General features: G+C 39.0%; 2 protein-coding genes across 5 annotated transcripts; one reads left to right on the top strand and one right to left on the bottom strand.

Moving 5' to 3' along the window:
• Positions 1–2,382: 2,382 nt before the first annotated feature.
• hhla2b.2 (HERV-H LTR-associating 2b, tandem duplicate 2) lies at positions 2,383–7,073 on the top strand. Of its 2 annotated transcripts, XM_047150341.2 has the most exons (6): positions 2,383–2,542; positions 3,117–3,425; positions 4,320–4,580; positions 4,755–5,057; positions 5,197–5,283; positions 5,921–7,073. In XM_047150341.2, the coding sequence occupies exons 1-6, from the start codon at positions 2,482–2,484 to the stop codon at positions 5,989–5,991; spliced, it is 1,092 nt and encodes a 363-aa protein (XP_047006297.1). In that variant the 5' UTR covers positions 2,383–2,481; the 3' UTR covers positions 5,992–7,073. The 2 variants fall into 2 exon arrangements, with proteins under 2 accessions (XP_047006297.1, XP_047006298.1); XM_047150342.2 differs by lacking the exon at positions 5,197–5,283.
• Positions 6,646–27,563, bottom strand: cip2a (cellular inhibitor of PP2A). 3 transcript variants are annotated; one of them, XM_017453390.3, is made up of 21 exons: positions 27,095–27,563; positions 26,722–26,869; positions 18,034–18,146; positions 17,787–17,881; positions 17,120–17,216; positions 16,897–17,019; positions 16,660–16,805; positions 15,766–15,841; positions 15,440–15,667; positions 13,510–13,669; positions 12,982–13,123; positions 12,663–12,762; positions 12,465–12,583; positions 11,872–12,061; positions 10,772–10,846; positions 9,990–10,100; positions 9,594–9,790; positions 9,369–9,482; positions 8,850–8,932; positions 8,335–8,453; positions 6,646–8,247 (listed from the first exon to the last, which is right to left on the bottom strand). In XM_017453390.3, exons 1-21 carry the CDS (start codon positions 27,194–27,196, stop codon positions 8,095–8,097), a joined length of 2,691 nt encoding a protein of 896 aa, XP_017308879.1. In that variant the 5' UTR covers positions 27,197–27,563; the 3' UTR covers positions 6,646–8,094. The 3 variants fall into 3 exon arrangements, with proteins under 3 accessions (XP_017308879.1, XP_017308880.1, XP_017308881.1); XM_017453391.3 differs by having other exon boundaries at positions 10,772–10,840; XM_017453392.3 differs by having other exon boundaries at positions 15,551–15,667.

Here is a 27,563-nt window from a genome sequence, read left to right as displayed (position 1 = left end):
AACGTCATTGACCACCCCACCGGAGCCCCTCACCCACCCACCCACCCCTAGGCATTTAAACAGGGAGGGGATCAGTGTTCACATAAGCCACTGTTGAAAAGCTGGGTAGATGGAATAAGAAGAAGGAGAAGAATCTGTCACATATACATTACAGTTAAAGACTTTCTTTTCTTTACACATCCCAGCTTGTTAGGAATTTGGGGTCAGAGGGCAGGGTCAGCCATGATACAGTACCCCTGGAGCAGAGAGGGTTAAGGGTCTTGCTCAAGTTTTCGAGAGGTGAGGACTGTATGATGACGTCAGAGAGACGACAAGCTGTCCAGTTCATACAAAATCAAGTCTGGATGATTCGCTGCTTTCTTTTTTATATTTGATTTATTTATTTATTTATTTATGAGTTATATTTATTTACATTTATTGTTAGAGCTTGTATCTTGGGATCCTGAGTGAAACAGAAAACAGAAAAGCGTTCACCCTGTCGACTGCTGACATGAGAATGAGTTGGCTGGCATTTATATGTTTCTGTAAAGCTGCTTTGAGACCATGCCCTTTGTATAAAGTGCTATACAAATAAAACTGAATTGAATTGAATTGAATGACTCAGAGGAAGCACGTGTTAGCGGAATCCAATGAAGGAAAGGTCACAGAGGAGAGCTGAGGAGAGCTGACTGGCTGCTGAGAACTGGCCAGGATTAAATTCAGGACAAAAGGGGAAAATGCTTGTATCTTGTTACAACATGCGTGTACATATTGTCATTTTAATATCCAAAAATGTTAATAAATATAATGTTGCACGAATAAACATTGTAAGCGCTGTATTTTAGTGTAATTACCCCATTTCCATGGAAGTGCACTGGAGTTTCATGTTTGTTTAATAAAATCAATAATAGAAAAAAGAGGTTTTAAAAATATCCTAACCCGTTTAGCCATACTCCAGCCCTGGAGCTCATCACAAGGGACGCTCCGCTGAACACTCCCAATGATGTCCAGGGAAAGTGACATTTTTGGGGAGTTGCAGCCTGACACAAAAAACATGAGAACCACTTGAGTAGGAAATTGACTCAGGTAAAAATAAATAAATAAATAAATAAATAAACAGGAAGACTGAAGCACATTTTTAATGAGGATTTTGAACAAGTCAGTGGTGGAGTAACCTTCTGATCATGCAGTACACCGTGACTAACCACAAAACCATAACAACTCTAATAGGAACTCTTTAATAGGAACCTGCTCATTTGTGCAGTTATCCAATCAGCCAATCATGGCAGGAGCACCATGCATAAAATCATGCAGATACAGGTCAAGAGCTTCAGTTCATGTCAAACATTGGAATGAAGAAAAAGTCTGATCTCTAAACTGTGACTTGATGGTGAGGTGGTGTGGTTGTTGGTGCCAGATGTGGCTGGTTTGAGTATTTCAGAAACTGAAACTGACCTACTGGGATTTTCCCCTCACAGCACTCTGTAGAGTTCACACACAATGGTGTGAAAAACAAAAAACATAATTTGTGTAGAGAGTCTGCACACTGAATCACCTTACTGATGAGAGAGATCAGAGGAGAATGATCAGACTGGTCTGAGCTGACCAGATCGGAAGTCTATAGAAACTCAGATAATCACTCTGTACAACCGCGGTGAGCAGAAAAGCATCTCAGAACACACAACACATGATCTCATGATTCCTGTTCTTGACTGACAGGAGTGGAACCTGGTGTGGTCTTCTCCTGTTGCAGGTAGCTCGTCCACCTCAAGCTTCGATGTTTTGTGCATGCTGAGATGCTTTTCTCCTCACCACAGTTGTACAGAGTGATTATACGAGTTACTGTATCCTTCCTGGCAGCTTGAACCAATCTGTCACTCACTCAATGTTTTATATTTTTCACACCATTCTGTGTAAATTCTACACACTACAATATCCGTACCACAGTTAAAGTCACACTTTAGAAATCACACTTTATCCCCATTCTGATGTTTGGTGTGAACATTAACTCAAGCTCTTGACCTGTATCGGCATGATTTTATGCACTGTGCTCCTGCCACATGATTGGCTGAATGGATAACCGCACAAATGAGCAGGTTCCTATTAAAGTGGAAGGTGAGTGTATAATTATAATACCATAGAAGATCAGAATATCATCAGCAGACTGAAATAACTGGAGATTGCACTCTGTAAATAGTTTAAAGTGAGCACGAATAGTTTTAGTAGAAAATAGGACTATAGATTTTCATACAGTATAACATGGCATTTTCCTGTTTTTTATTTCATAATAAAAACAAAGAATAGAAGCTGAATTCATTCCTCCAGCTGAATCTCTTTTATCTCCAACTAGTTAATCAATGTTAGGCGCTGACCTTAGTCCCGGCCTCACACAGAAATGTTGTTGGACCAGTCTAATTCTGGGAATCATTCCTTTATCTACTGAAAAAGAAAGCACGCCGTGTCGAGCTCACTTACACACAAACCTGTACTTCGGTTCACATTATGAAGCCGGTGATTTTGACTTTTGTGCTGTTTTGGTCAATACCTCTGACCACTGAAGAAGGTGAGTAGAAACTTAAACTTTATTGTGGTGGAAGTAAACAGCTGGCTCTGTGTCATCTGGATCTGAGTATTAGTTTCAAAGCTCATAAACTGAGATTAGTAAACAACTAAAGAAAACAGACTTGGACATGGTCATTTGGACAGAAAAACATTACCTCTGTGCTGTGGAGTAACTCTGGATTTGTTCCTAAACCTGAAAGTAACATCTGGTTTAATTCGGATTAAAGTCGCAGGATTACACGGGAATTATGATGTTCTTCTTTTAAGGAAGTTAATTAAAATGGCATCTAAAGAAGTGGGTTTAATGATACGTTTCTACGTGAGTTTCAAAATAGACTGAACTTTGAAATCAGTGCGCAAATGATTAAACAGAAAGAGTTAAAAAACAACAACAACAACAACAACGTCGACAGCTTGAGTCAGAAAAAATGTGTTTAAAGTTCACTGTGAGTGTTCATTCCTTTGCTGCATAGCTCGAATTTCAGCATTCCATCTTCAGGGATGGTAGTCACGTCCTTTATTTAGATTTAGAATAGCAAGAAGACTGTTGATGAATTAATCTTTAACTCTCACAGACGTGACAGTGTACTGCATCGTGACCAGCAACTGTGTCCTGCCCTGTACGTCCACTTATCATGACATCATCCACTGGTATAAAGAAGGCAAAGCGGATTCCGTACATACCTTCTACAATAAAGCAGATGATCTGCAGTACCAGGACGTGGACTTTAAAGGACGGACATCTCTGTTCAAAGATCAGATCCCTCAGGGAAACGCCTCACTGCTGCTGAGCTCGTTCCGGACTGAAGACCAGGGCAAATACAAGTGTTACACTGCAACAAACTCTGAAAACAGGGAACAATTTGTCCTCCTAAAAATCAAAGGTGAGCGACATGGAATAAACCATTGAGTGTGTGTGCTGTTAGAGTAAAATAATCAACAACACTATCTTCCTATTACAGCTTCCTCTTAGACCACATCACTTTGCCAACAATTACAATTTTATTCATTAGAAAACGACACATCGTGCTTTTTATCCATTTCTATTTACATTTAATTACATTTATAGGTAGTTCCTGTGATTATATATTATTTATATTACAACAGCTAATCATTTATAAACACATCCTTTTCTGTTTTTGTTTCTTCCCAGCGAGCCATTCGATTATTCACCCACTGTTCATCCATTCTTTCTTGCTTTTTCTTTCATTATATCCATTTTTCTTGCTTTCTTATTTATACCTTTCTTTCATTATTTCTTTCCTTCCTTCCCTTACCATTCTTTTAATATTCCTTCCTTCCCTCTTCCTTTCCTTCCTGTCCTTTCTTTTTTCATTCCTTGCTTCCTTTATCTTTCATTCCTTCACTTTTCCTTCCTTTTCACCTTTACCATTCTTTTATCATTCATTTCTTCCTTCCGTTTTCCTTTCTTTTGTAATCTTCCTTTACTTCATTACTTTTTCTTTCCTTCCTTTACCATTATTTTACTATTCCTTTCTTCCTTTGTTTTTTTCTTACTTCCTTTGTTGTTTTCTTTCTTTAATTCCTTCCTTCTTTGCCTTTGTTTTTTCCTTTTCCTTTACCGTTTCCTTCTCCGTCCATCGATCTCTTTATTGTTCATTTCTTTTTGTCCATTCTTCTATTCATAAACGCAGTATGAGGGTTCGCTGTGCATCAGAAATCCAGATGTTGTGAGAAAACCAACACCTGTCAAATAAGTCAAATACGATTAGACTTCATAAACACCTACCAGTGACTTCTTTATTTGTTTTTTTTAGTTCCAGTTAAATGGGTGGATTTAAAAATGACGAGTGAGGGAATTACCTGCAGCACGAAAGACGTTTACCCAGAACCCAATATCTCCTGGTTCAGAGACGGCAGGTCAGAAGACAAGTTTACTGTGAACAGGACAGGAGATAAGGAGGGTCTGTTCTCAGTGAGCAGCGTTCTCACTCAGTCTGTCGCAGAAAACACCACATACAGCTGCTCCATCAGCCTCAGGGACGAGAGTCAGCATTACACTGCAAGCCTGAGAAAAGGTGAATACACCGTCAAACACCTCAACAAACTCCTCGTCAAACACCTCAACAAACACTTCGTCAAACACCTCATCTAGCATGATTACAGCAATCACGAGGCTACATACATTTGTTTTTAAATACAGAATATTAAACACACAGATCAGCTTTAACAATCCTTTTCTTATTTTGCAGAGAATGTTGAGATTTATCCAGGACACAACGTTACTATTCACTGTCCCGTCTCTCAGGACAACACTGGAAACAGCAACATCACCCTGACGTATGGCGAGTCTTCTACCACTCTGACCTACACCCAAACGTCCCAGCTACCTACCACCACAGTGCAGTGGAGGGGGAAAACGTTACATCTCGCACGTGACGGGACCGTCACAATCCACAACCCGGAGAACGTTGAGTATACAGGAACCTACACATGTGAGAGATTAACAGCACAGTCCAGACATGTGGTGCACACCGAAGTGAAAATTTGCTCAGGTAAAGCTCTTCTCCATCTCCTTTCACTAATAATCAGATGCAGTAATGACATATCTGCGAATGGATTCAGTGATATTTTCATTTGCATTGAATTTATAACATGATATTATGACATTAAATATGGATCATCCCCCAACAGCTAACACTATTAGAATTGCTCTCGGTGTCACCGTGGCCATCGTTGTCGTTACCATAGCTGCTGTATGTTTGATAATGTGGAAAAGAGGTGAGATCACATTTCCTTTCCTGTATAATGTGGATGTTCAGCTTCGAATTCAAGTTTTTAACATTTGGGGAAAAAAGTACAAAAATATCATAAAAGGAAAAAAAAAAGTCTTCCCCTCAAATGACGCTTTTGGTTATTGATGGAAATTAGTGTGCTTTTCACCGCTGCTTTCCTCATTAGTACTAGGTACAGAAACTAAATATTAATTAATTAATTAATTAATTAACTAACAAACAAACAAATAACTTGCCTGGCAGTTTCTGTTGTCACATTTATTAGGGTTTAAAACGGTTAGAAATTGTAATCAATTGCTTGAAGCTCTCTGGTGCAATAAAGCCACCTTACAAATTATATATATATATATATATATATATATATATATATATATATATATATATATATATATATATATATATATATATATAAAATACAGTGATCCACTTTGAAATGTACTGAGTGCAAAGTAGAGATGTTTTCTTTTGAGTTAATTACAAATACTTGTCGAGTGTTTGGACCCCTGACTCTCCAGGACCACAAGTGGATTTATTCACTGTGTGTGTAAATGTGTGTAATGTGTGTAAATGGTTATTTTGTGATTACATCATACATAGACAAAAACATTTCTGACACTTTACAGCAAACAACATGAGAAATAGAGGGGAATCAGATGTGAATCCACACAACGGCGAGGGCAACGGTGTAATCTAACAGCATCTGGACAAGGACAAACTGAAGCAGCTATGACGGAGAGGACGCTCGAGAAAGAGAGAGAAGCTGAAGTTCCGATTAAAAGTGCAGATCGTGAGAACAGACTTTTTTTTAGGAATATATATTTCTGTAAAAGCACACAGAAGAGGTAAAGAACACCTCGAGGGTTGTTTCCTTCCACATCTTTCTTCTTGATATCACTTGAAAAGGTACATGATCTTTCTAATTCCCTGTATACTCTGTTGGCTAAGGTCACCTCCACTCACATAGATATAAGTATAGTAATTTAAGTTAGGTTTTAACATGATCCATTTTGCTGAAAGTTTGAGTTATTAAGTCAAAATAATAACAAAACAGGAAAAACATGTATCTGTGCGCATTAGCCATCGACAAAGGCACAGAAAAAAGGCAAAGACAAATCCTCATGCACACTTCCTGTTTGGCGGGATTCCTGTCAAATTCATTGACCTATTACGGGTAAACTGTTTGATCATTTTGTGAGGCTTACTCTGAAGAGCCAAATTTGGTGATGATTGGACAAAATTTGTAGAAGGAGTAGCGAAAAAAACCCAACAGTTTTTGACAAAATCCAAGATGGTGGAAAATTTAATTAGGCAAGAATTGACATCGTAGGATGGGATGAACTCGTCTCCACCCAGGGAATCCGGGATGTCTTTTAAAGTTTGGAAACAAACTCTGAACAAAAGTTACAACCATGAAAGTACTTCCAAAGTAAGGTAAGCCCAACTTTTGACTCGATGTTGGTGCTAGAGCACTGGCAGCACGGCCCAAATTTGATCAGAACAAATGGTCCTTAGACGCACAGCCCATTGTTGATGGCGGTTTTCTGTACGTCTCTCAGAGTTTCCTTGTTGTGAAAGGGGACGAAGCTTCCTTAAAGTTAAAAATATGAAGGATTGAAGATTAATTTAACTGCATATGAAGAAATTACTGCAAATAGAGGGTTAATCATCTGTTTTTTATGTGTATGAAGAGTTTTTATTTTTTCCTGGTATTTATTTTGTCTTTATACATGTTTGTGATGTAGAGAATTAAGAATAAATTCATGTCTATAAAACTCAGTTTTTTTCCATCCGTGTGGTGTTTTTTTTGTTTTGTTTTTTTTTTTAAATAATCTGCTTTCTAAATAAAGCACTATTCAGTAGCCAAAAGGTAAAAAAAAAAAAAAGAAAAAAGAAAAGAAAAGAAGAGAAAATCTGCTGGACTCTGCAGGCCGAGCGGCGATATTAAGACTGACATGAGTTTCTATGATGACAATAAGGAAAAGCCATGCTGAAGAAATAAACGAGTAAAGCCTGTAGGGAGGTTATCACATTCCATCACGGGGCTCGGTAAATAAAACAGAAACTGATTTGTCACTAATTAGTCAGACAGTAAAACACAATAAACACAGCAGCCTTTGACCTTCATACAGCATGAACACAACCCCCACAGGGATAATTAAACGGTAATTAAAGGGAGGCATAACACATCAGGATTTAATGAAAAACATCTGTAAAAACAAAAATAATAATAATAAAATCTCACCGATTTCTGCTTTTGTGTGATTTACTTGTTTGGTTTTATTGCTGGACCAGACTAAAAAATGGAGTTTATTCAGTCATCATGAGGTGCAGCGCCATCTACTGGCTATGTCAAATCCCCCCCCCAAACAAAATCAGTACATTAAAAATGAACTAATTGATTAAATCCATCTTGGAACAGAATCGTTTCGCAGTCCCAGATAAAATATGCATTAATTAATATAATGAAATATTCGTTTATTTATTTTAAAATATGATCCGAGAGGAACGACGTGTAGAAAAAGTACAGACAGACAACGACACACAAAGAAAAGACAATAAGTTACCTGGATCTCAGAGTTAAAAATATTTAAAATCTATTTCATGTATTTGTCATCCGAGTTCATCATGGCTGGTGTGTGTGTGTGTGTGTGTGTGTGTGTGTGGTGCACGTAAACCAAAAATCTGGAGTGTCTGTAAATGGGGCCATTACTTCTGGAATCCATTAATCTGGATATGTGTACAGTGTGTGTGTGTGTGTGTGTGTGTGTGTGTGTGTGTGTGTGTGTGTGTGTGTGTGTCACAGAGAAAGGTTGGCTGTGGCGTCGCTCTTCAGCTTGCCGCTGCTCAGGCTGTGGATCATGGCGATCATCTGCGTGTGTTTGTTCAGCTCCTCCTCCTTCTTCTGCAGTTTGGACTCCAGTTGAGATCTTTGCAGCTCCAGAGACGAGGCCTGAGGAAGAGAAAAGCTCGAGATGAAACCGGATTTCATTTTAGAGCCAGCCTGCTTGGAGAAGGAAGTAATTCTCTTCTCTCTCACCTTGATGCTGGCATCCTTCCTAGCCTGCTCTGTCTTGGCGAGTTCCTTCCTCAGCATGTTGACGTTCTCCTCCAGCTCTCCGGCCTGCTCCTCCTGCCTCCTCACCTCGGCCTGCAGGTCTGAAACGAATACAAATACAGATACGAATAGGAGGTGGATTATTTCGGGGGTGGGGGATGCCTGAAATATTCACAGCGTATCACTGTTAAGCTTTCACATGAACAAACAACGACTATATTCATTAACAAGAACGTGAAGGTGAAGGGCTGCGTGATGCATTTACAGCATTCATTCATCCTCAGAAACGGCCTGGGCAGGGTCATGGCAGTATAAATTAGGCTATGCTGCTGACACTTCTACATCAGAGCGTCGTTCTACCAGAAAGAAAAGAAAATACCTTTCTGACTTTCAGGCCATGACTTTAAATACACACACACACACACACACACACACACACACAGAGACTGTGTAACTGCGTTATCACACACACTCCGCGAGCTACAACGTCTCCTCACCCGCAATAGTGTGGTATTTCTCCTGCATGGCTGCTTCCATGGTTGAGATCTTCCCTTCCTTCTGCTGAAGCTCTGAGGACAACCTGAAGAAAAAAAAATAAAAGAGCGAGGTTTAAGTTAGGGTTTGGTGATATAACAAAATGATCATATCACGATACTGGAAGATATTTTTATAATACATGTTATGTATCATGATATACAGGATTGGAAACAAACAGCTAGAAAAAAAGAAAAAAGAAAAATGTATGCCTATAAAGTCTACAAAAAGAAACTGATTACTGTTTTTAAACAATAAATTCTAACGCTTTTTAATAAATTCACTAAATAACTAAAAAAAAATTTGTATTAAACACTATAATCAACTGCTTCCAAGGTGCTAAGGGTGTGTAACTGCAACATATTTTTGGCAGCCTGTAGTTGGCAGCTAAAGCAGCTCAAAATCTTCACATTTTCTCAAGAAGCTCATCACTCAGCATTCTACAGCAGTGTGACGGAGATTGACCGTGACCCCAGACTGACCTCTCCTGCTGCATTTTGAGTCCCTCGTTGCTCTTCTTCAGGGACTCAGCCTGCTGCGTGAGGGAGATGTGGGCGGCCTGGAGCTCCTTCAGCATCGCTTCGTTTTTATTGTACCTAAAGACGAGCAGAGGTTACAACGCTACACTGAATTACGGTTAACAATTAGTCAGCAGTGAGCTGAGTACCGTAAGTTCCTGTGATAGGAAGAGGGACGTCTGTCCTGACCTGCTCAGCAGCTGGTTGTAGGTGCTCTTTAGGTTCTGGTGTTCGTCAGACACGGCCTGCAGGCGGCTGTTGTGCTGCAGGAGCTGCTGACTGTCGCTCTTCAGCTTCTCCACCTCCATCACATGATCGCTCAGCTCGGCCTGCAGCTCCTCCTTCCTCCTCTCCGTGTCCTTCAGCAGAGACGCCAGCTTCCGGGCCTTCACACGGACATCATCAGGGGGTTGGAGAGTATGTCAGGGTGTATATGTGGGTGTAGTTGGGCAAGTGAAGCTTACAAGCTGAAGAGCCGACCTAGAATGTGGCTTTGAAAAAAACGAGTGTGTGCATGCTGTGCCGTTGAATGTGTGAAATAAATGTGTGAAGGGATGCGTGTGTGTGTGGAGGTGTCTGTCTCACCTCAGCCTCGGCCTGTGCTCTCTGACAGCGGTACTGAGCAATCAGACGGTCAGCCTGAGACAGAGCAAGAGCTTTGGCCTCCAGCAGGTCCTGCAGACGGCCTTCCTTAGACTGCACACACACACAGAACCGAGAGAGAGAGAGAGAGAGAGAGAGACAGAGAGAGAGACAGAGACACAGAGAGAGAGAGACAGAGACAGACACACAGAGAGAGAGAGAGAGAGAGACAGACAGAGAGAGAGAGAAAGCGTGAGAGAGAGACAGACAGAGAGAGAGAGACAGACAGAGAGAGCACGAGTGAATTTCAAAGCATTTCAATGTAGCTCATATTAAGAGATAGCACATTTATGAAAAAACCCACAGCAAATAAAAAAATAAAAATAAAAAAAAATCAATTAAGATCCCAATATCAAGTTTAAACTGGTTTGGATATAATTTTGATTTTAAAAACGTGTCTAAATTATAAACAAACAAACAGATAAATAAATAAATAAATAAATAAATGAACAAACAAACAAACAGACAGTGATCCCAATATCAAGTTTAAATTAATCTGAATATAATTTGGATTTTATTTTTAAAAATGTGTCTAAATTATTTTTTAAATAATAATAATAATAAAAAAACAAACAAACAAAGAAGTAAATAAATAAATAATAGATTTTTATGTAAACTTGTATATAATATACACACACACTCACAGATTCAATTAAAACAAAAAAAACAAAATAAACAAAACAGATATAACAAACAAATTGTATCTGATCTTTAAGGTGACGTACAGCCAGGGCAGAGATTTTCTGCTCATACACATCGATGATCTCCGACACGTGCACATCTTTCATCTGCTCCTGTAACTTCAACAAGAAACGACACTGTATGAGCCAAAAGAAAGCGAAAATACTTTTAACCAGAGACAGGAACTCGTCAGAATTTCCCCTCGTAGTCGTGTATATAAAACTATTAATAACTATATTACTGATAGATTTTAATACAGAGCACAATGAGTAGCAAAAACACAGCATCAATAAAATATTACAGTAATAACTGGCTTGAGAAATACATGAGGAATTAAAGGTGATGAAGTCTTCCAAGTCCACACACTCCGAAATCACGCTCAGTTCAAATGAAAACATAATAGAAGGTGATTTTATTGCACTTCAGCTATACAAAGGCAAAATAAACTACGTCAAAACTCAAACGTGAGAGATAAATGGATATTTGATCTTGTTTTTTGCCCTTGCACGCCTCACGCTGGAGAGAGGTTGCATTACAGTGGAACAACACTTCAGACCCTGCGGTTACACACCAGACAAGTGTGGTATGACGACGTAAATCGGTACTGGTTTATATCTGTATAATGAGCTGGTACAATAGACACACATTGTTAAAACATGCGTATTAATACATAATAATAAACCTGTAATTCCATCAATAAAATGGATATGACGGAAAACTGACAAATTTTGTCGTGTTATTCAAAGTTTTTTTTATTCGTTTTGGTCTCTTTTTATTTGTTATTTGGAGCGTTACATTTTGGTTCAGGTTGGATATGTTGGATCTTTTATTTGCTTTCACATACATACACACACATATATATATATATATATATATATATATATATATATATATATATATATATATATATATATATATATATTCATATTTAGACATTTATTTCATTTTTAAAAAGTGCAATACGTTCTCATGTTTTTTTGTGTGTAATAAAGTTCAGCAATATTTTAGATTTTAGAGTATCAGTTTTAAAAACTATCAATTGATCAATCGGTTATCGGTCCACCTGTAATTACTAATGCACGCATACTAATATGAATAATGACTGAATAAATTAAAATGAATTAAAAGTAAATGAGGAGCACACCTGAATGCCGCTCTGCAGTTTCTCGATGAGGCTGTCGATGCTCTGGCGAGACGGACTGTTCGGAGCAGCAGAGGACAGAGTAAAGTTCTTCGCTGGGGTGACTCCATCCTCCTGAATGCTGCCGCCTCTGACGCTCAGCTTGCCCTCGTGCTGCCGGTACGCGTTATTCGCTGCGATGCTTTCTCCTAAACTGAGAGGAAAAAAAACAGGAACATTATTAGGTAACACATACTACGAATCGCGTATTCCTAATGCCTAATTCCAAGTGCATTAAGCTGTATAACTGTTCTTTTGTTGTTGTTGTTTATTTATGTTGGACTTTTCATTTTGGATCCAAAAGATAAAAATACAAAACAAATTTATGATTGTAAATGTATGGGAATTACGACAAATCATGAAAAATAAAAAAAAACTATTTATTAAATTACTACTAGATACTTATTATTATGTAGTAAATAACTGTATTTTTTTCTTTTACTGAAGTTTAAATCTAATACCTATGAACAGACCAGCCTAAATTATAAATTATAATGATTTTCTTTTTCACTAAACTGCCACTTCATAATACTCGTGATTTCTGCTTGTACACTCACATGACGGCGGGGAAATCGGGCAGCGGAGCGGCTTCGAACAGGACGCGCAGCGCCGTGTGTACTCGCGCTCGGTGCTGAGACGTCAGGGCCTGAGACAGAGGCGTCACCATGCGCTGGTCCTACACAGCAATCACAGCACTCGGTATACGATACACACTTCCTATTATCAACACACACACGCAATCTTTAACATTTTACCTGCAGCATCCGGTAAAAGCAGGTCTCCATGTCATCTACGTGCTGCTTCAGCTGGCTCATCAGCTCCAGAGTCTTGAGGACCGTCTCACAGCACGCATGGCTACAGGACACGAGAGGAAGAAGGGAAAGGTCACGCACTATATCCACGGACATTTTCCTTTCTTTACTTCCCGTTTTATGTTCTCGATTCTCATCTGGCTGTTGACCAGATGAGTTCAGATCTGACTCACTACTAGATGAAAAAATAAAACTGCATTTAAAAAATAAAATTAATAAAAAGCTATCAGGCTGCCTGATGGCTGACGGACGTTTATCCCACCTGAGCCGGGAGCTCGAGTCCGAGCAGATAGATGTGACGTAGTCCTGACTGTTAGACAGCAGCAGCTCCACCAGCGACACGCACAGCTCCGAGCTCACGTGCTGCGCCACCAGAGTCTTCAGGAAGTCGTCTCCACACAGGAGTGAGCGTGTCAAGGACATTTCGTCAGGTGGCATTGATTCGTTTTCTAGAACAGCGGCGAATTTCTGAGACGAGCGCACATGCAAATCACAGGTTTATAGTAACGCGCTCGTTCTTATATGTTACCGTTTCTATAGTAACGGCTCATTCGCAGGTACGCCGTGTATACGCCACATAAATGGATGATAATACGCGTGTAATCGTTTTCTGTAAGGAGGCGTTTAACATGTAAGGAAGGAGTTTCCAGTGTCAGAGGAGTTTCTCAACAAGCCGCGTCTTGTTTTCGTTTTTCCTTCGCAACATGAAACGTAACTATAAACGGATAAATCTAAATAAAACACTGTAGTCGTTGGCACACTGCTGTGGAACAGGTACTATATAGGATATCGTTCAGGAGGTCCAGTGCTCGTCCAGCTCTAGCACAGTGCCTCTGTAGCAGCGCGTCTCCTTCGCTGAAGTCTGGCGTGTGCAGTAAACTCTGCAGCGCTGGGAGGAGGAGCTCCAAAAATGAGCGGGCAGAAACAGACTGCGAGGAACCAATCACTTCCTGAGCATAAACACACACACAGTGTCTATTAGAGATTAGCGTAATACAAGACGACACAGTAAGGATGCAGTAATGGGACGATTCACAGTAGCTTCAGGTTATAGCGCCCCCTCTTGACAAAGCATATTTACATATTTAATTTTGAAAGAATCCTGATTTTCTGAGAGACTGCAGATATCACTAGATATTTTTCACTAGATAACAACTTATATGATTAGAAGAAGCTCATTTAACATAAAACATCTGTACTGAATCTTTACAATCTTTCCCTTCCCTTTAATTAAGTTTCATTCATTTTATTTACACCATGGTCTGACCGAATACTCGATTCTGATTGGCTGGGAGGTGCGCGTTAAAACCGTACAAAGCACACGTCGTTACAGTCCGTTTAATCACCGCTCTAAATTAACGCGCTGCCTATACTAACTGCTGGAATTGATGAATTTCCGTGCATTGCTCAACCTCCTGTTGTTGTCTATCCAACGTTTACTTTGAGATATTTGTTCTTTAAAATAATGATATAAGCGCACTGGTTCTCAGGAATGGACTGGAGTGTAGGTGTGTGCCTGTACTCCAGCAAAATGGCACTTTCATTTTTCTAAATTTGCAGCTATACATTTAAAGAGAATTAGCCTGATATAAAAAAAAATTTCAACGTATTGAGAGAGCATTTCTCAGCACTGCTTCATTTTTTTTTTTTTACATTATACTGTGCACAGAAGACAGAGACAGAAACCACAGTGTGTGATGTGGCGAGGTTTTAGGAAATGAAAACATGTTTAGACGACGGTCAACGTTCTGAGCTCCGTTATGTGGGACAAAAAAAAAAAACAGTACATGCAGCTCTCGGAGTTTTAAAGCTGTGGTATAGCAAAGGCTGACTGTTTTATGTTATATATATATATATATATATATATATATATATATATATATATACACACACACACTGTGTACACACACACATATACACACACACACACACACACACACACACACACACACACACACACACATATATAGATAGATAGATAGATAGATAGATACACATATAAGTGCTATTATAGTGAAATGGAAGTGTTTAGGACCGACAGCAGCTCAGCCACGAAGCGGCTGACCACTGTTGACACTTATAGAGCAGACTGCTGAGTGTTGTTGCACACCGCACGCAAACGGAGCTTATCTTCCATTACATCAGTCACTACACAGTTCCAAACTGCTTCTAGAAGCAACATCAGAACAGGACCCAAGCTTCATGAAATGACTTTCTATGGCCGAGAAGCTGAACACAAACCTAAGGTCACTATGTGTAATGACAAGAGTGGGCTGGAGTGGTGTAAAGTTGTTGTTGTTTTTTTTTGTAAAATTACAAATGAATTTATTTATAATATTTTTTTTTAATGATTTATTCTTAGGATTTTTGTATTTATTATCGTGTCTATTTTCTGCTTCCTCCAGTATGTTGTTTATTATTTGCTTTTTTTTCCCTCTCTGAAATGTGCTCTATAAAAGTGTATTAAATTAAATGTATTATAATTTTTTATTATTGTTAGTAGTAGTTGTAGCAGTATTAAAAATTAAGAAAGAGGTTCAAGATTAAATACTACACGTCTTGCTTTTTGTGCATCATGGCATGGATCAGCTCTGCACTTTTCATGCTGTGTAATAATAATAATAATAATAATAATAATAATAACAATAATAATAATGGTTATTTTTAGATTGTAAGGTTCTGAGGCTTGAGACCAGAGAACCAGTGTTCTCCTCACACACCTCAAACAGCTCAGTGAAGAGCTCCAGCGCGAGCAGGCAGCACCGCTCAGGTCCCTGCAGTGGGCACGTGGCCCACTGGAGCAGCGCCAGACCAGGCTCTGCCCCCCTCACCTGGGCAGGGTTCCTGGTAGTGGGCTGCAGTCGAGGGGCGGCGGGTTTTAAAACCGTCTGACAGATAAGTCTGCGCAGGGGTGGAACCGAGCACAGAGACACGAGCAGCTCCAGAACCTGCACAGACACCAAACTTTAATATTTATAACTTATTAAAACCAGATCATTGCTTAAAGGGCTGATGTTATTTATTATCTCTGCTAAGGATACGTCACCTTCACTGCTGTATCCGGGTCTTTACCGTGGAGAAGGCCGACCACCTCGCTCAGACACACGGGGAGGTGTTTATAACTAAACACACACACAGAGACAATAGTGTTAAAACAGTAAAACTACAACGAGGCTGATGGTCACCTACTAACAGCAGGTCCATTGATTCTGGGTTTTAGCTTTCTAGCAGCGTCGCATTACGTGCACTTGACATCATGTGCCATCGTCTGGGAAACGGCTTATACCTGCTGTTAGTAAAAAACCACCCGCTTTCCAGACGATATTACACACGATACACAATATTATTATGATACTACCTTTGTTAGATTTTTCTTATTTATTTAAATATTTTCATTTAAAAAATGTTTTTTATATATATAAAATATCAAGTGTATAAAATATTAATATAAAAAACACACACACACATATATATACACACACATATGTGTGTGTGTTTTATATTAATATTTTTACAGCAAACAGTTTTGCTCTATATTTCTTTCCTTCTTTTTTATTTTATCCATTTTCTATTCCATATTGTATATACTGCTTTATATTTTATATATGGAAGTTATATTTCATAGATAAACTGTAAATTGTTATACATACTGTATATTTACAAACCTTTTGCTCTAATTTTCTTTCGTTAATGTACACACACACACGTCACTTTGATAGCACCTGTCTGCTCGTTTATTTTGAATCTCTTTATCACCAGATGTAAACCAATCTTTATTTAAATTTTATTTCTGTCGATAATAAACGTGATCTAGGAGAGTTAGTTAGCAGATACTAACTTATAATACGATAATAGTGTTGTTATAATAGCAGTGTGAAAGCACCAGCAGTCAACAGTAGAGTGTTTTTGTTGTTGTTTTTATAGACCAGTGACGACCTACTTGGTGAGGTAATCAGCAATCTTGGCGTTTTTGAGCAGATCCACCAGTAAATCGACGGCGTAGTTCCTCGTCAGGGTTCCGTCCCCGTTCACGGTGATGTTAAAGATGAGCTGGAAGGTCTGGTGAATGTTCTTTGCATTAAACAACTGAAACCACGCATGCACAGAAAGAGAAAGTTAAAGTGTTAAACCGCAGAGGTGCAGACGGCAAGATCGGAGAGATGAATTCAGAGAGTACCTTTTGTCCGACTTCCTCGCTGAGGGTTAGGCTGGATAAGATCGAGAGCGCGAAGACGACCACGGTGAGGCAGTTGTGACCGAGGAAGTTAAGTAAAGCTCTGTAGAAAGCTTTAATGTTACTCTGGAAAGTATGATGGAAGATGGATAAAAAAAATCAATAGGAGCTTCACTTAAGCATGGAAATAAGGGGGCGGAGTACAAATTGAGAGGGCGTGTCCTACCTGAGATTTAATCTGCACCTGTACAGACTGGTTGTGTCGACAAAGATTAGCCATCAGTCCTAAGCACGGCTTGGTGATGTCATCATTCTGAGACTGGCTGCAAGTGAACAGTGAGTCAGTTGTCTTACTTACAGACAACTCCAAAAAGTATCCCCCCCCCAATTAGTGTTTGGGGGGGGATAACAATGCAATGAGTGATCTTTTGCACTAAACGTGTACACTTTTAGTTTTTGAATGTTGGTTCCAAAATAATTGGCACCCCATGGAATGAATAACAGCGTGGAGCATCTTATTGTAATGTCTAACAAGACGGGACAAATGTTCATTTATATTCACAGTTTTTCTGCAGGGTTACAACCAAAATATAAAAATTTTGGGTGCTGTTCCTTCACAGGGACCATGTGTAAGGATCAGGAGTTGATGATAATACCTGAGACTGTCTCCAATCGCTGTGCAGCAATTGTACTGAGGATGTAACAAAAGCAGCTTTGTGGTTTTTGAAAACGCTACAGTGAGGGGCCCAACAGGAAAAGGTGATGGTGTGTCAGCGCCCCACACTATCATCACAGCAGCGTTTTTTTCCCTTCTGCTTTTTATATATGCAGCAGCACAAGTAACAAAATACATATAAAATACAACTAGATGCAGATCACACAATAAATCTTACATGTTGAGCATGAGGAACGTGAGGAGGTCGTCTATGTGGGAGGTGCAGTGCAGGAGTCTGACGTTGTAAGTGAGACGCTGCAGAACCTGAAGACACTGAGAAACACAAAAAAAATGGTGATAATTAAATGGAGATTTTATGCAATTTATGCAAATGATGCTAAAAAAATGTCAGATGTCATAGAGATGTTTCTCTATTGAATTTAAGCCACGCATCTGCAGTGAAAAGGGTGTGAGGGGATTTTTACCTGTAGCACGATCGGCTCCTCAGGTGTAGCTCTGTTACAGTGGATGACGGCCGCCAGCGTGCCAACGATGTTATAACGGCTATGAAGCGCCTCTTTACTCTCGTCATCAGATGCTGAAGGACAAACAATTCTTACTACTAAACCACTGGGAACAGTGTAATGTAGCTCTAAAGTACTGAGAACTAAAACACTGGACTAAGTGTAATGTAGCGCTAAAGTACTGAGAAGTAAGACACTGGACTAAGTGTAATGTAGCCCTAAAGTACTGAGTACTAAGACACTGGACTAAGTGTAATGTAGCCCTAAAGTACTGAGTACTAAGACACTGGACTAAGTGTAATGTAGCCCTAAAGTACTGAGTACTAAGACACTGGACTAAGTGTAATGTAGCGCTAAAGTACTGAGTACTAAGACACTGGACTAAGTGTAATGTAGCCCTAAAGTACTGAGTACTAAGACACTGGACTAAGTGTAATGTAGCCCTAAAGTACTAAGACACTGGACTAAGTGTAATGTAGCCCTAAAGTACTAAGACACTGGACTAAGTCTAATGTATCTCTAAAGTACTGAGTACTAAGACACTGGACTAAGTCTAATGTAGCCCTAAAGTACTAAGACACTGGACTGAGTCTAATGTAGCGCTAAAATACTGAGTACTAAGACAGTGAACTAAGTCTAATGTATCCCTAAAGTACTGAGTACTAAGACACTGGTCTAAGTTTAATGTAGCTCTAAAGTACTGAGTACTAAGACACTGGACTAAGTCTAATGTATCCCTAAAGTACTGAGTACTAAGACACTGGACTAAGTCTAATGTAGCCCTAAAGTACTGAGTACTAAGACAGTGGACTAAGTCTAATGTAGCCCTAAAGTACTAAGACACTGGACTGAGTCTAATGTATCCCTAAAGTACTGAGTACTAAGACACTGGACTAAGTGTGATGTAGCCCTAAAGTACTAAGACACTGGACTGAGTCTAATGTAGCTCTAAAATACTGAGTACTAAGACAGTGAACTAAGTCTAATGTATCCCTAAAGTACTGAGTACTAAGACACTGGTCTAAGTTTAATGTAGCTCTAATGTACTGAGTACTAAGACACTGAACTAAGTCTAATGTAACCCTAAAGTACTGAGTACTAAGACACTGAACTAAGTCTAATGTATCCCTAAAGTACTGAGTACTAAGACACTGGACTAAGTGTAATGTATCCCTAAAGTACTGAGAACTAAAACACTGGATTAAGTGTAATGTAGCGCTAAAGTACTGAGTACTAAGACACTGAACTAAGTGTAATGTAGCCCTAAAGTACTGAGTACTAAGACACTGGACTAAGTGTAATGTAGCCCTAAAGTACTAAGACACTGGACTAAGTCTAATGTATCCCTAAAGTACTGAGTACTAAGACACTGGACTAAGTCTAATGTAGCCCTAAAGTACTAAGACACTGGACTGAGTCTAATGTAGCTCTAAAATACTGAGTACTAAGACAGTGAACTAAGTCTAATGTATCCCTAAAGTACTGAGTACTAAGACACTGGTCTAAGTTTAATGTAGCTCTAATGTACTGAGTACTAAGACACTGGACTAAGTCTAATGTAACCCTAAAGTACTGAGTACTAAGACACTGAACTAAGTCTAATGTATCCCTAAAGTACTGAGTACTAAGACACTGGACTAAGTCTAATGTATCCCTAAAGTACTGAGAACTAAAACACTGGATTAAGTGTAATGTAGCGCTAAAGTACTGAGTACTAAGACACTGAACTAAGTGTAATGTAGCCCTAAAGTACTGAGTACTAAGACACTGGACTAAGTGTAATGTAGCCCTAAAGTACTAAGACACTGGACTAAGTCTAATGTATCCCTAAAGTACTGAGTACTAAGACACTGGACTAAGTCTAATGTAGCCCTAAAGTACTGAGTACAAGGACACTGGACTAAGTCTAATGTAGCCCTAAAGTACTAAGACACTGGACTAAGTCTAATGTATCCCTAAAGTACTGAGTACTAAGACACTGGACTAAGTCTAATGTAGCCCTAAAGTACTGAGTACAAGGACACTGGACTAAGTCTAATGTATCCCTAAAGTACTGAGTACTAAGACACTGGACTAAGTCTAATGTAGCCCTAAAGTACTGAGTACTAAGACACTGGACTAAGTCTAATGTAGCCCAAAAGTACTAAGACACTGGACTAAGTCTAATGTATCCCTAAAGTACTGAGTACTAAGACACTGGACTAAGTCTAATGTATCCCTAAAGTACTGAGTACTAAGACACTGGACTAAGTCTAATGTAGCCCTAAAGTACTGAGTACTGAGACACTGGACTAAGTCTAATGTAGCCCTAAAGTACTAAGACACTGGACTAAGTCTAATGTATCCCTAAAGTACTGAGTACTAAGACATTGAACTAAGTCTAATGTATCCCTAAAGTACTGAGTACTAAGACACTGGACTAAGTCTAATGTAGCCCTAAAGTACTAAGACACTGGACTGAGTCTAATGTAGCTCTAAAATACTGAGTACTAAGACAGTGAACTAAGTCTAATGTATCCCTAAAGTACTGAGTACTAAGACACTGGTCTAAGTGTAATGTATCCCTAAAGTACTGAGTACTAAGACACTGGTCTAAGTGTAATGTATCCCTAAAGTACTGAGTACTAAGACACTGGACTAAGTCTAATGTATCCCTAAAGTACTGAGTACTAAGACACTGGACTAAGTCTAATGTAGCTCTAAAGTACTGAGTACTAAGACACTGGACTAAGTCTAATGTAGCCCTAAAGTACTAAGACACTGGACTGAGTCTAATGTAGCTCTAAAATACTGAGTACTAAGACAGTGAACTAAGTCTAATGTATCCCTAAAGTACTGAGTACTAAGACACTGGTCTAAGTTTAATGTAGCTCTAATGTACTGAGTACTAAGACACTGGACTAAGTCTAATGTAACCCTAAAGTACTGAGTACTAAGACACTGAACTAAGTCTAATGTATCCCTAAAGTACTGAGTACTAAGACACTGGACTAAGTGTAATGTAGCCCTAAAGTACTGAGAACTAATACACTGGATTAAGTGTAATGTAGCGCTAAAGTACTGAGTACTAAGACACTGAACTAAGTGTAATGTAGCCCTAAAGTACTGAGTACTAAGACACTGGACTAAGTGTAATGTAGCCCTAAAGTACTAAGACACTGGACTAAGTCTAATGTATCCCTAAAGTACTGAGTACTAAGACACTGGACTAAGTCTAATGTAGCCCTAAAGTACTAAGACACTGGACTGAGTCTAATGTAGCTCTAAAATACTGAGTACTAAGACAGTGAACTAAGTCTAATGTATCCCTAAAGTACTGAGTACTAAGACACTGGTCTAAGTTTAATGTAGCTCTAATGTACTGAGTACTAAGACACTGGACTAAGTCTAATGTAACCCTAAAGTACTGAGTACTAAGACACTGAACTAAGTCTAATGTATCCCTAAAGTACTGAGTACTAAGACACTGGACTAAGTCTAATGTATCCCTAAAGTACTGAGAACTAAAACACTGGATTAAGTGTAATGTAGCGCTAAAGTACTGAGTACTAAGACACTGAACTAAGTGTAATGTAGCACTAAAGTACTGAGTACTAAGACACTGAACTAAGTGTAATGTAGCCCTAAAGTACTGAGTACTAAGACACTGGACTAAGTGTAATGTAGCCCTAAAGTACTAAGACACTGGACTAAGTCTAATGTATCCCTAAAGTACTGAGTACTAAGACACTGGACTAAGTCTAATGTAGCCCTAAAGTACTGAGTACAAGGACACTGGACTAAGTGTAATGTAGCCCTAAAGTACTAAGACACTGGACTATGTCTAATGTATCCCTAAAGTACTGAGTACTAAGACACTGGACTAAGTCTAATGTAGCCCTAAAGTACTGAGTACTAAGACACTGGACTAAGTCTAATGTAGCCCAAAAGTACTAAGACACTGGACTAAGTCTAATGTATCCCTAAAGTACTGAGTACTAAGACACTGGTCTAAGTGCAATGTATCCCTAAAGTACTGAGTACTAAGACACTGGACTAAGCGTAATGTAGCCCTAAAGTAGTGAGTACTAAGACACTGGACTAAGTCTAATGTATCCCTAAAGTACTGAGTACTAAGACACTGGACTAAGTCTAATGTAGCCCTAAAGTACTAAGACACTGGACTGAGTCTAATGTAGCTCTAAAATACTGAGTACTAAGACAGTGAACTAAGTCTAATGTATCCCTAAAGTACTGAGTACTAAGACACTGGTCTAAGTGTAATGTATCCCTAAAGTACTGAGTACTAAGACACTGGTCTAAGTGTAATGTATCCCTAAAGTACTGAGTACTAAGACACTGGACTAAGTCTAATGTATCCCTAAAGTACTGAGTACTAAGACACTGGACTAAGTCTAATGTATCCCTAAAGTACTGAGTACTAAGACACTGGACTAAGTCTAATGTAGCCCTAAAGTACTAAGACACTGGACTGAGTCTAATGTAGCTCTAAAATACTGAGTACTAAGACAGTGAACTAAGTCTAATGTATCCCTAAAGTACTGAGTACTAAGACACTGGACTAAGTGTAATGTATCCCTAAAGTACTGAGTACTAAGACACTGGACTAAGTGTAATGTATCCCTAAAGTACTGAGTACTAAGACACTGGACTAAGTCTAATGTAGCTCTAAAGTACTGAGTACTAAGACACTGGACTAAGTCTAATGTAGCCCTAAAGTACTAAGACACTGGACTGAGTCTAATGTAGCTCTAAAATACTGAGTACTAAGACAGTGAACTAAGTCTAATGTATCCCTAAAGTACTGAGTACTAAGACACTGGACTAAGTCTAATGTATCCCTAAAGTACTGAGAACTAAAACACTGGATTAAGTGTAATGTAGCGCTAAAGTACTGAGTACTAAGACACTGAACTAAGTGTAATGTAGCACTAAAGTACTGAGTACTAAGACACTGAACTAAGTGTAATGTAGCCCTAAAGTACTGAGTACTAAGACACTGGACTAAGTGTAATGTAGCCCTAAAGTACTAAGACACTGGACTAAGTCTAATGTATCCCTAAAGTACTGAGTACTAAGACACTGGACTAAGTCTAATGTAGCCCTAAAGTACTGAGTACAAGGACACTGGACTAAGTGTAATGTAGCCCTAAAGTACTAAGACACTGGACTATGTCTAATGTATCCCTAAAGTACTGAGTACTAAGACACTGGACTAAGTCTAATGTAGCCCTAAAGTACTGAGTACTAAGACACTGGACTAAGTCTAATGTAGCCCAAAAGTACTAAGACACTGGACTAAGTCTAATGTATCCCTAAAGTACTGAGTACTAAGACACTGGTCTAAGTGCAATGTATCCCTAAAGTACTGAGTACTAAGACACTGGACTAAGCGTAATGTAGCCCTAAAGTAGTGAGTACTAAGACACTGGACTAAGTCTAATGTATCCCTAAAGTACTGAGTACTAAGACACTGGACTAAGTCTAATGTAGCCCTAAAGTACTAAGACACTGGACTGAGTCTAATGTAGCTCTAAAATACTGAGTACTAAGACAGTGAACTAAGTCTAATGTATCCCTAAAGTACTGAGTACTAAGACACTGGTCTAAGTGTAATGTATCCCTAAAGTACTGAGTACTAAGACACTGGTCTAAGTGTAATGTATCCCTAAAGTACTGAGTACTAAGACACTGGACTAAGTCTAATGTATCCCTAAAGTACTGAGTACTAAGACACTGGACTAAGTCTAATGTATCCCTAAAGTACTGAGTACTAAGACACTGGACTAAGTCTAATGTAGCCCTAAAGTACTAAGACACTGGACTGAGTCTAATGTAGCTCTAAAATACTGAGTACTAAGACACTGGACTAAGTCTAATGTAGCCCTAAAGTACTGAGTACTAAGACACTGGACTAAGTCTAATGTAGCCCAAAAGTACTAAGACACTGGACTAAGTCTAATGTATCCCTAAAGTACTGAGTACTAAGACACTGGTCTAAGTGCAATGTATCCCTAAAGTACTGAGTACTAAGACACTGGACTAAGCGTAATGTAGCCCTAAAGTAGTGAGTACTAAGACACTGGACTAAGTCTAATGTATCCCTAAAGTACTGAGTACTAAGACACTGGACTAAGTCTAATGTAGCCCTAAAGTACTAAGACACTGGACTGAGTCTAATGTAGCTCTAAAATACTGAGTACTAAGACAGTGAACTAAGTCTAATGTATCCCTAAAGTACTGAGTACTAAGACACTGGTCTAAGTGTAATGTATCCCTAAAGTACTGAGTACTAAGACACTGGTCTAAGTGTAATGTATCCCTAAAGTACTGAGTACTAAGACACTGGACTAAGTCTAATGTATCCCTAAAGTACTGAGTACTAAGACACTGGACTAAGTCTAATGTATCCCTAAAGTACTGAGTACTAAGACACTGGACTAAGTCTAATGTAGCCCTAAAGTACTAAGACACTGGACTGAGTCTAATGTAGCTCTAAAATACTGAGTACTAAGACAGTGAACTAAGTCTAATGTATCCCTAAAGTACTGAGTACTAAGACACTGGACTAAGTGTAATGTATCCCTAAAGTACTGAGTACTAAGACACTGGACTAAGTGTAATGTATCCCTAAAGTACTGAGTACTAAGACACTGGACTAAGTCTAATGTAGCTCTAAAGTACTGAGTACTAAGACACTGGACTAAGTCTAATGTAGCCCTAAAGTACTAAGACACTGGACTGAGTCTAATGTAGCTCTAAAATACTGAGTACTAAGACAGTGAACTAAGTCTAATGTATCCCTAAAGTACTGAGTACTAAGACACTGGACTAAGTCTAATGTATCCCTAAAGTACTGAGAACTAAAACACTGGATTAAGTGTAATGTAGCGCTAAAGTACTGAGTACTAAGACACTGAACTAAGTGTAATGTAGCACTAAAGTACTGAGTACTAAGACACTGAACTAAGTGTAATGTAGCCCTAAAGTACTGAGTACTAAGACACTGGACTAAGTGTAATGTAGCCCTAAAGTACTAAGACACTGGACTAAGTCTAATGTATCCCTAAAGTACTGAGTACTAAGACACTGGACTAAGTCTAATGTAGCCCTAAAGTACTGAGTACAAGGACACTGGACTAAGTGTAATGTAGCCCTAAAGTACTAAGACACTGGACTATGTCTAATGTATCCCTAAAGTACTGAGTACTAAGACACTGGACTAAGTCTAATGTAGCCCTAAAGTACTGAGTACTAAGACACTGGACTAAGTCTAATGTAGCCCAAAAGTACTAAGACACTGGACTAAGTCTAATGTATCCCTAAAGTACTGAGTACTAAGACACTGGTCTAAGTGCAATGTATCCCTAAAGTACTGAGTACTAAGACACTGGACTAAGCGTAATGTAGCCCTAAAGTAGTGAGTACTAAGACACTGGACTAAGTCTAATGTATCCCTAAAGTACTGAGTACTAAGACACTGGACTAAGTCTAATGTAGCCCTAAAGTACTAAGACACTGGACTGAGTCTAATGTAGCTCTAAAATACTGAGTACTAAGACAGTGAACTAAGTCTAATGTATCCCTAAAGTACTGAGTACTAAGACACTGGTCTAAGTGTAATGTATCCCTAAAGTACTGAGTACTAAGACACTGGTCTAAGTGTAATGTATCCCTAAAGTACTGAGTACTAAGACACTGGACTAAGTCTAATGTATCCCTAAAGTACTGAGTACTAAGACACTGGACTAAGTCTAATGTATCCCTAAAGTACTGAGTACTAAGACACTGGACTAAGTCTAATGTAGCCCTAAAGTACTAAGACACTGGACTGAGTCTAATGTAGCTCTAAAATACTGAGTACTAAGACAGTGAACTAAGTCTAATGTATCCCTAAAGTACTGAGTACTAAGACACTGGACTAAGTGTAATGTATCCCTAAAGTACTGAGTACTAAGACACTGGACTAAGTGTAATGTATCCCTAAAGTACTGAGTACTAAGACACTGGACTAAGTCTAATGTAGCTCTAAAGTACTGAGTACTAAGACACTGGACTAAGTCTAATGTAGCCCTAAAGTACTAAGACACTGGACTGAGTCTAATGTAGCTCTAAAATACTGAGTACTAAGACAGTGAACTAAGTCTAATGTATCCCTAAAGTACTGAGTACTAAGACACTGGTCTAAGTGTAATGTATCCCTAAAGTACTGAGTACTAAGACACTGGACTAAGTGTAATGTATCCCTAAAGTACTGCGTACTAAGTCTAATGTAGCTCTAAAGTACTGAGTACTAAGACACTGGACTAAGTCTAATGTATCACTAAAGTACTGAGTACTAAGACACTGGACTAAGTCTAATGTAGCCCTAAAGTACTAAGACACTGGACTGAGTCTAATGTAGCTCTAAAATACTGAGTACTAAGACAGTGAACTAAGTCTAATGTATCCCTAAAGTACTGAGTACTAAGACACTGGTCTAAGTGTAATGTATCCCTAAAGTACTGAGTACTAAGACACTGGACTAAGTGCAATGTATCTCTAAAGTACTGAGTACTAAGACACTGGACTTATGTACTTAAAACGAGTCTGATACACCTGCTGTAAAAGGACAAAAAAAGAGCGATCTTTCAGCCTGCTAGGGCGTACCGAGCTGGGCGAGTAGAGACAGGACGCTCCCTGTAAGAGCAGGACTGGTGTTGGGATCTCCAGCTACTTCCAGCAGACCATTCAGACACTCGCTGGGGAGAACCTGTCCTGAGGATAAGATCCTGGAGCACTTTAAGGCCGACACGTCCTGCAGAAACACCACAGTCCGTCATTCAGACAGCTCAGTACTGGACATGAAGAGCATTACACAGCTCCCTGAAGCAGCTGATTTATACCCCATGTAGAGCAGACATGTAGGAAAGTGTATGCGCTTTGCTTTCGTGTCAAACGCGTGAGCTGAAAGGATGTCAAGTAGAACCTTACATCAGCAGAATTTTATATTTAATGTTTAAGTGTGAACTTGTCAACTCACTTGGATTTGTTTTTGGAGCAGTGATGCGTTCAATGTGCCTCTGTGGTCTCTGTGTTGTCGAATCGCCAGAAGCAGAGACTTCAGACACGTCGTTACGTCCATCTCAAATAAAGCAAAAGAACTACTCAATTAAATCTAATTTATAATCCTAATCGATCAGTTTAAACTAATCGTGTAAATACAATAAGCGGACACTGAAACCTGATCTAACTAGCGTGTCTGCTAGCTAGCAAAGTTTACTAGCTAACTTAGCTTGTTCTTTTATGTAGTGTTAACGTTATAAAGGATTTAATCTTCTGATATTCTGACATTACACATCTTAGTATCTTACACTAAAGTCGCTTAATAAACCAGTTTGACTTATTGTGTTGTATTTTTGTTGTTATTGTTGTTGTTTTGTTTTTCGTGTAAGGGGAATCGTCTATTCTTTCAGCTCGCGCAGGGAATTGACTTCCTCCCGCTTTCAACT

Source organism: Ictalurus punctatus, chromosome 23 (genome assembly GCF_001660625.3).
Source record: "Ictalurus punctatus breed USDA103 chromosome 23, Coco_2.0, whole genome shotgun sequence".
Classification (NCBI taxonomy): Eukaryota; Metazoa; Chordata; class Actinopteri; order Siluriformes; family Ictaluridae; genus Ictalurus; species Ictalurus punctatus.
The sequence above is the reverse complement of the archived record's forward strand: the minus strand, read 5'-3'. Positions and strand labels throughout refer to the sequence as shown.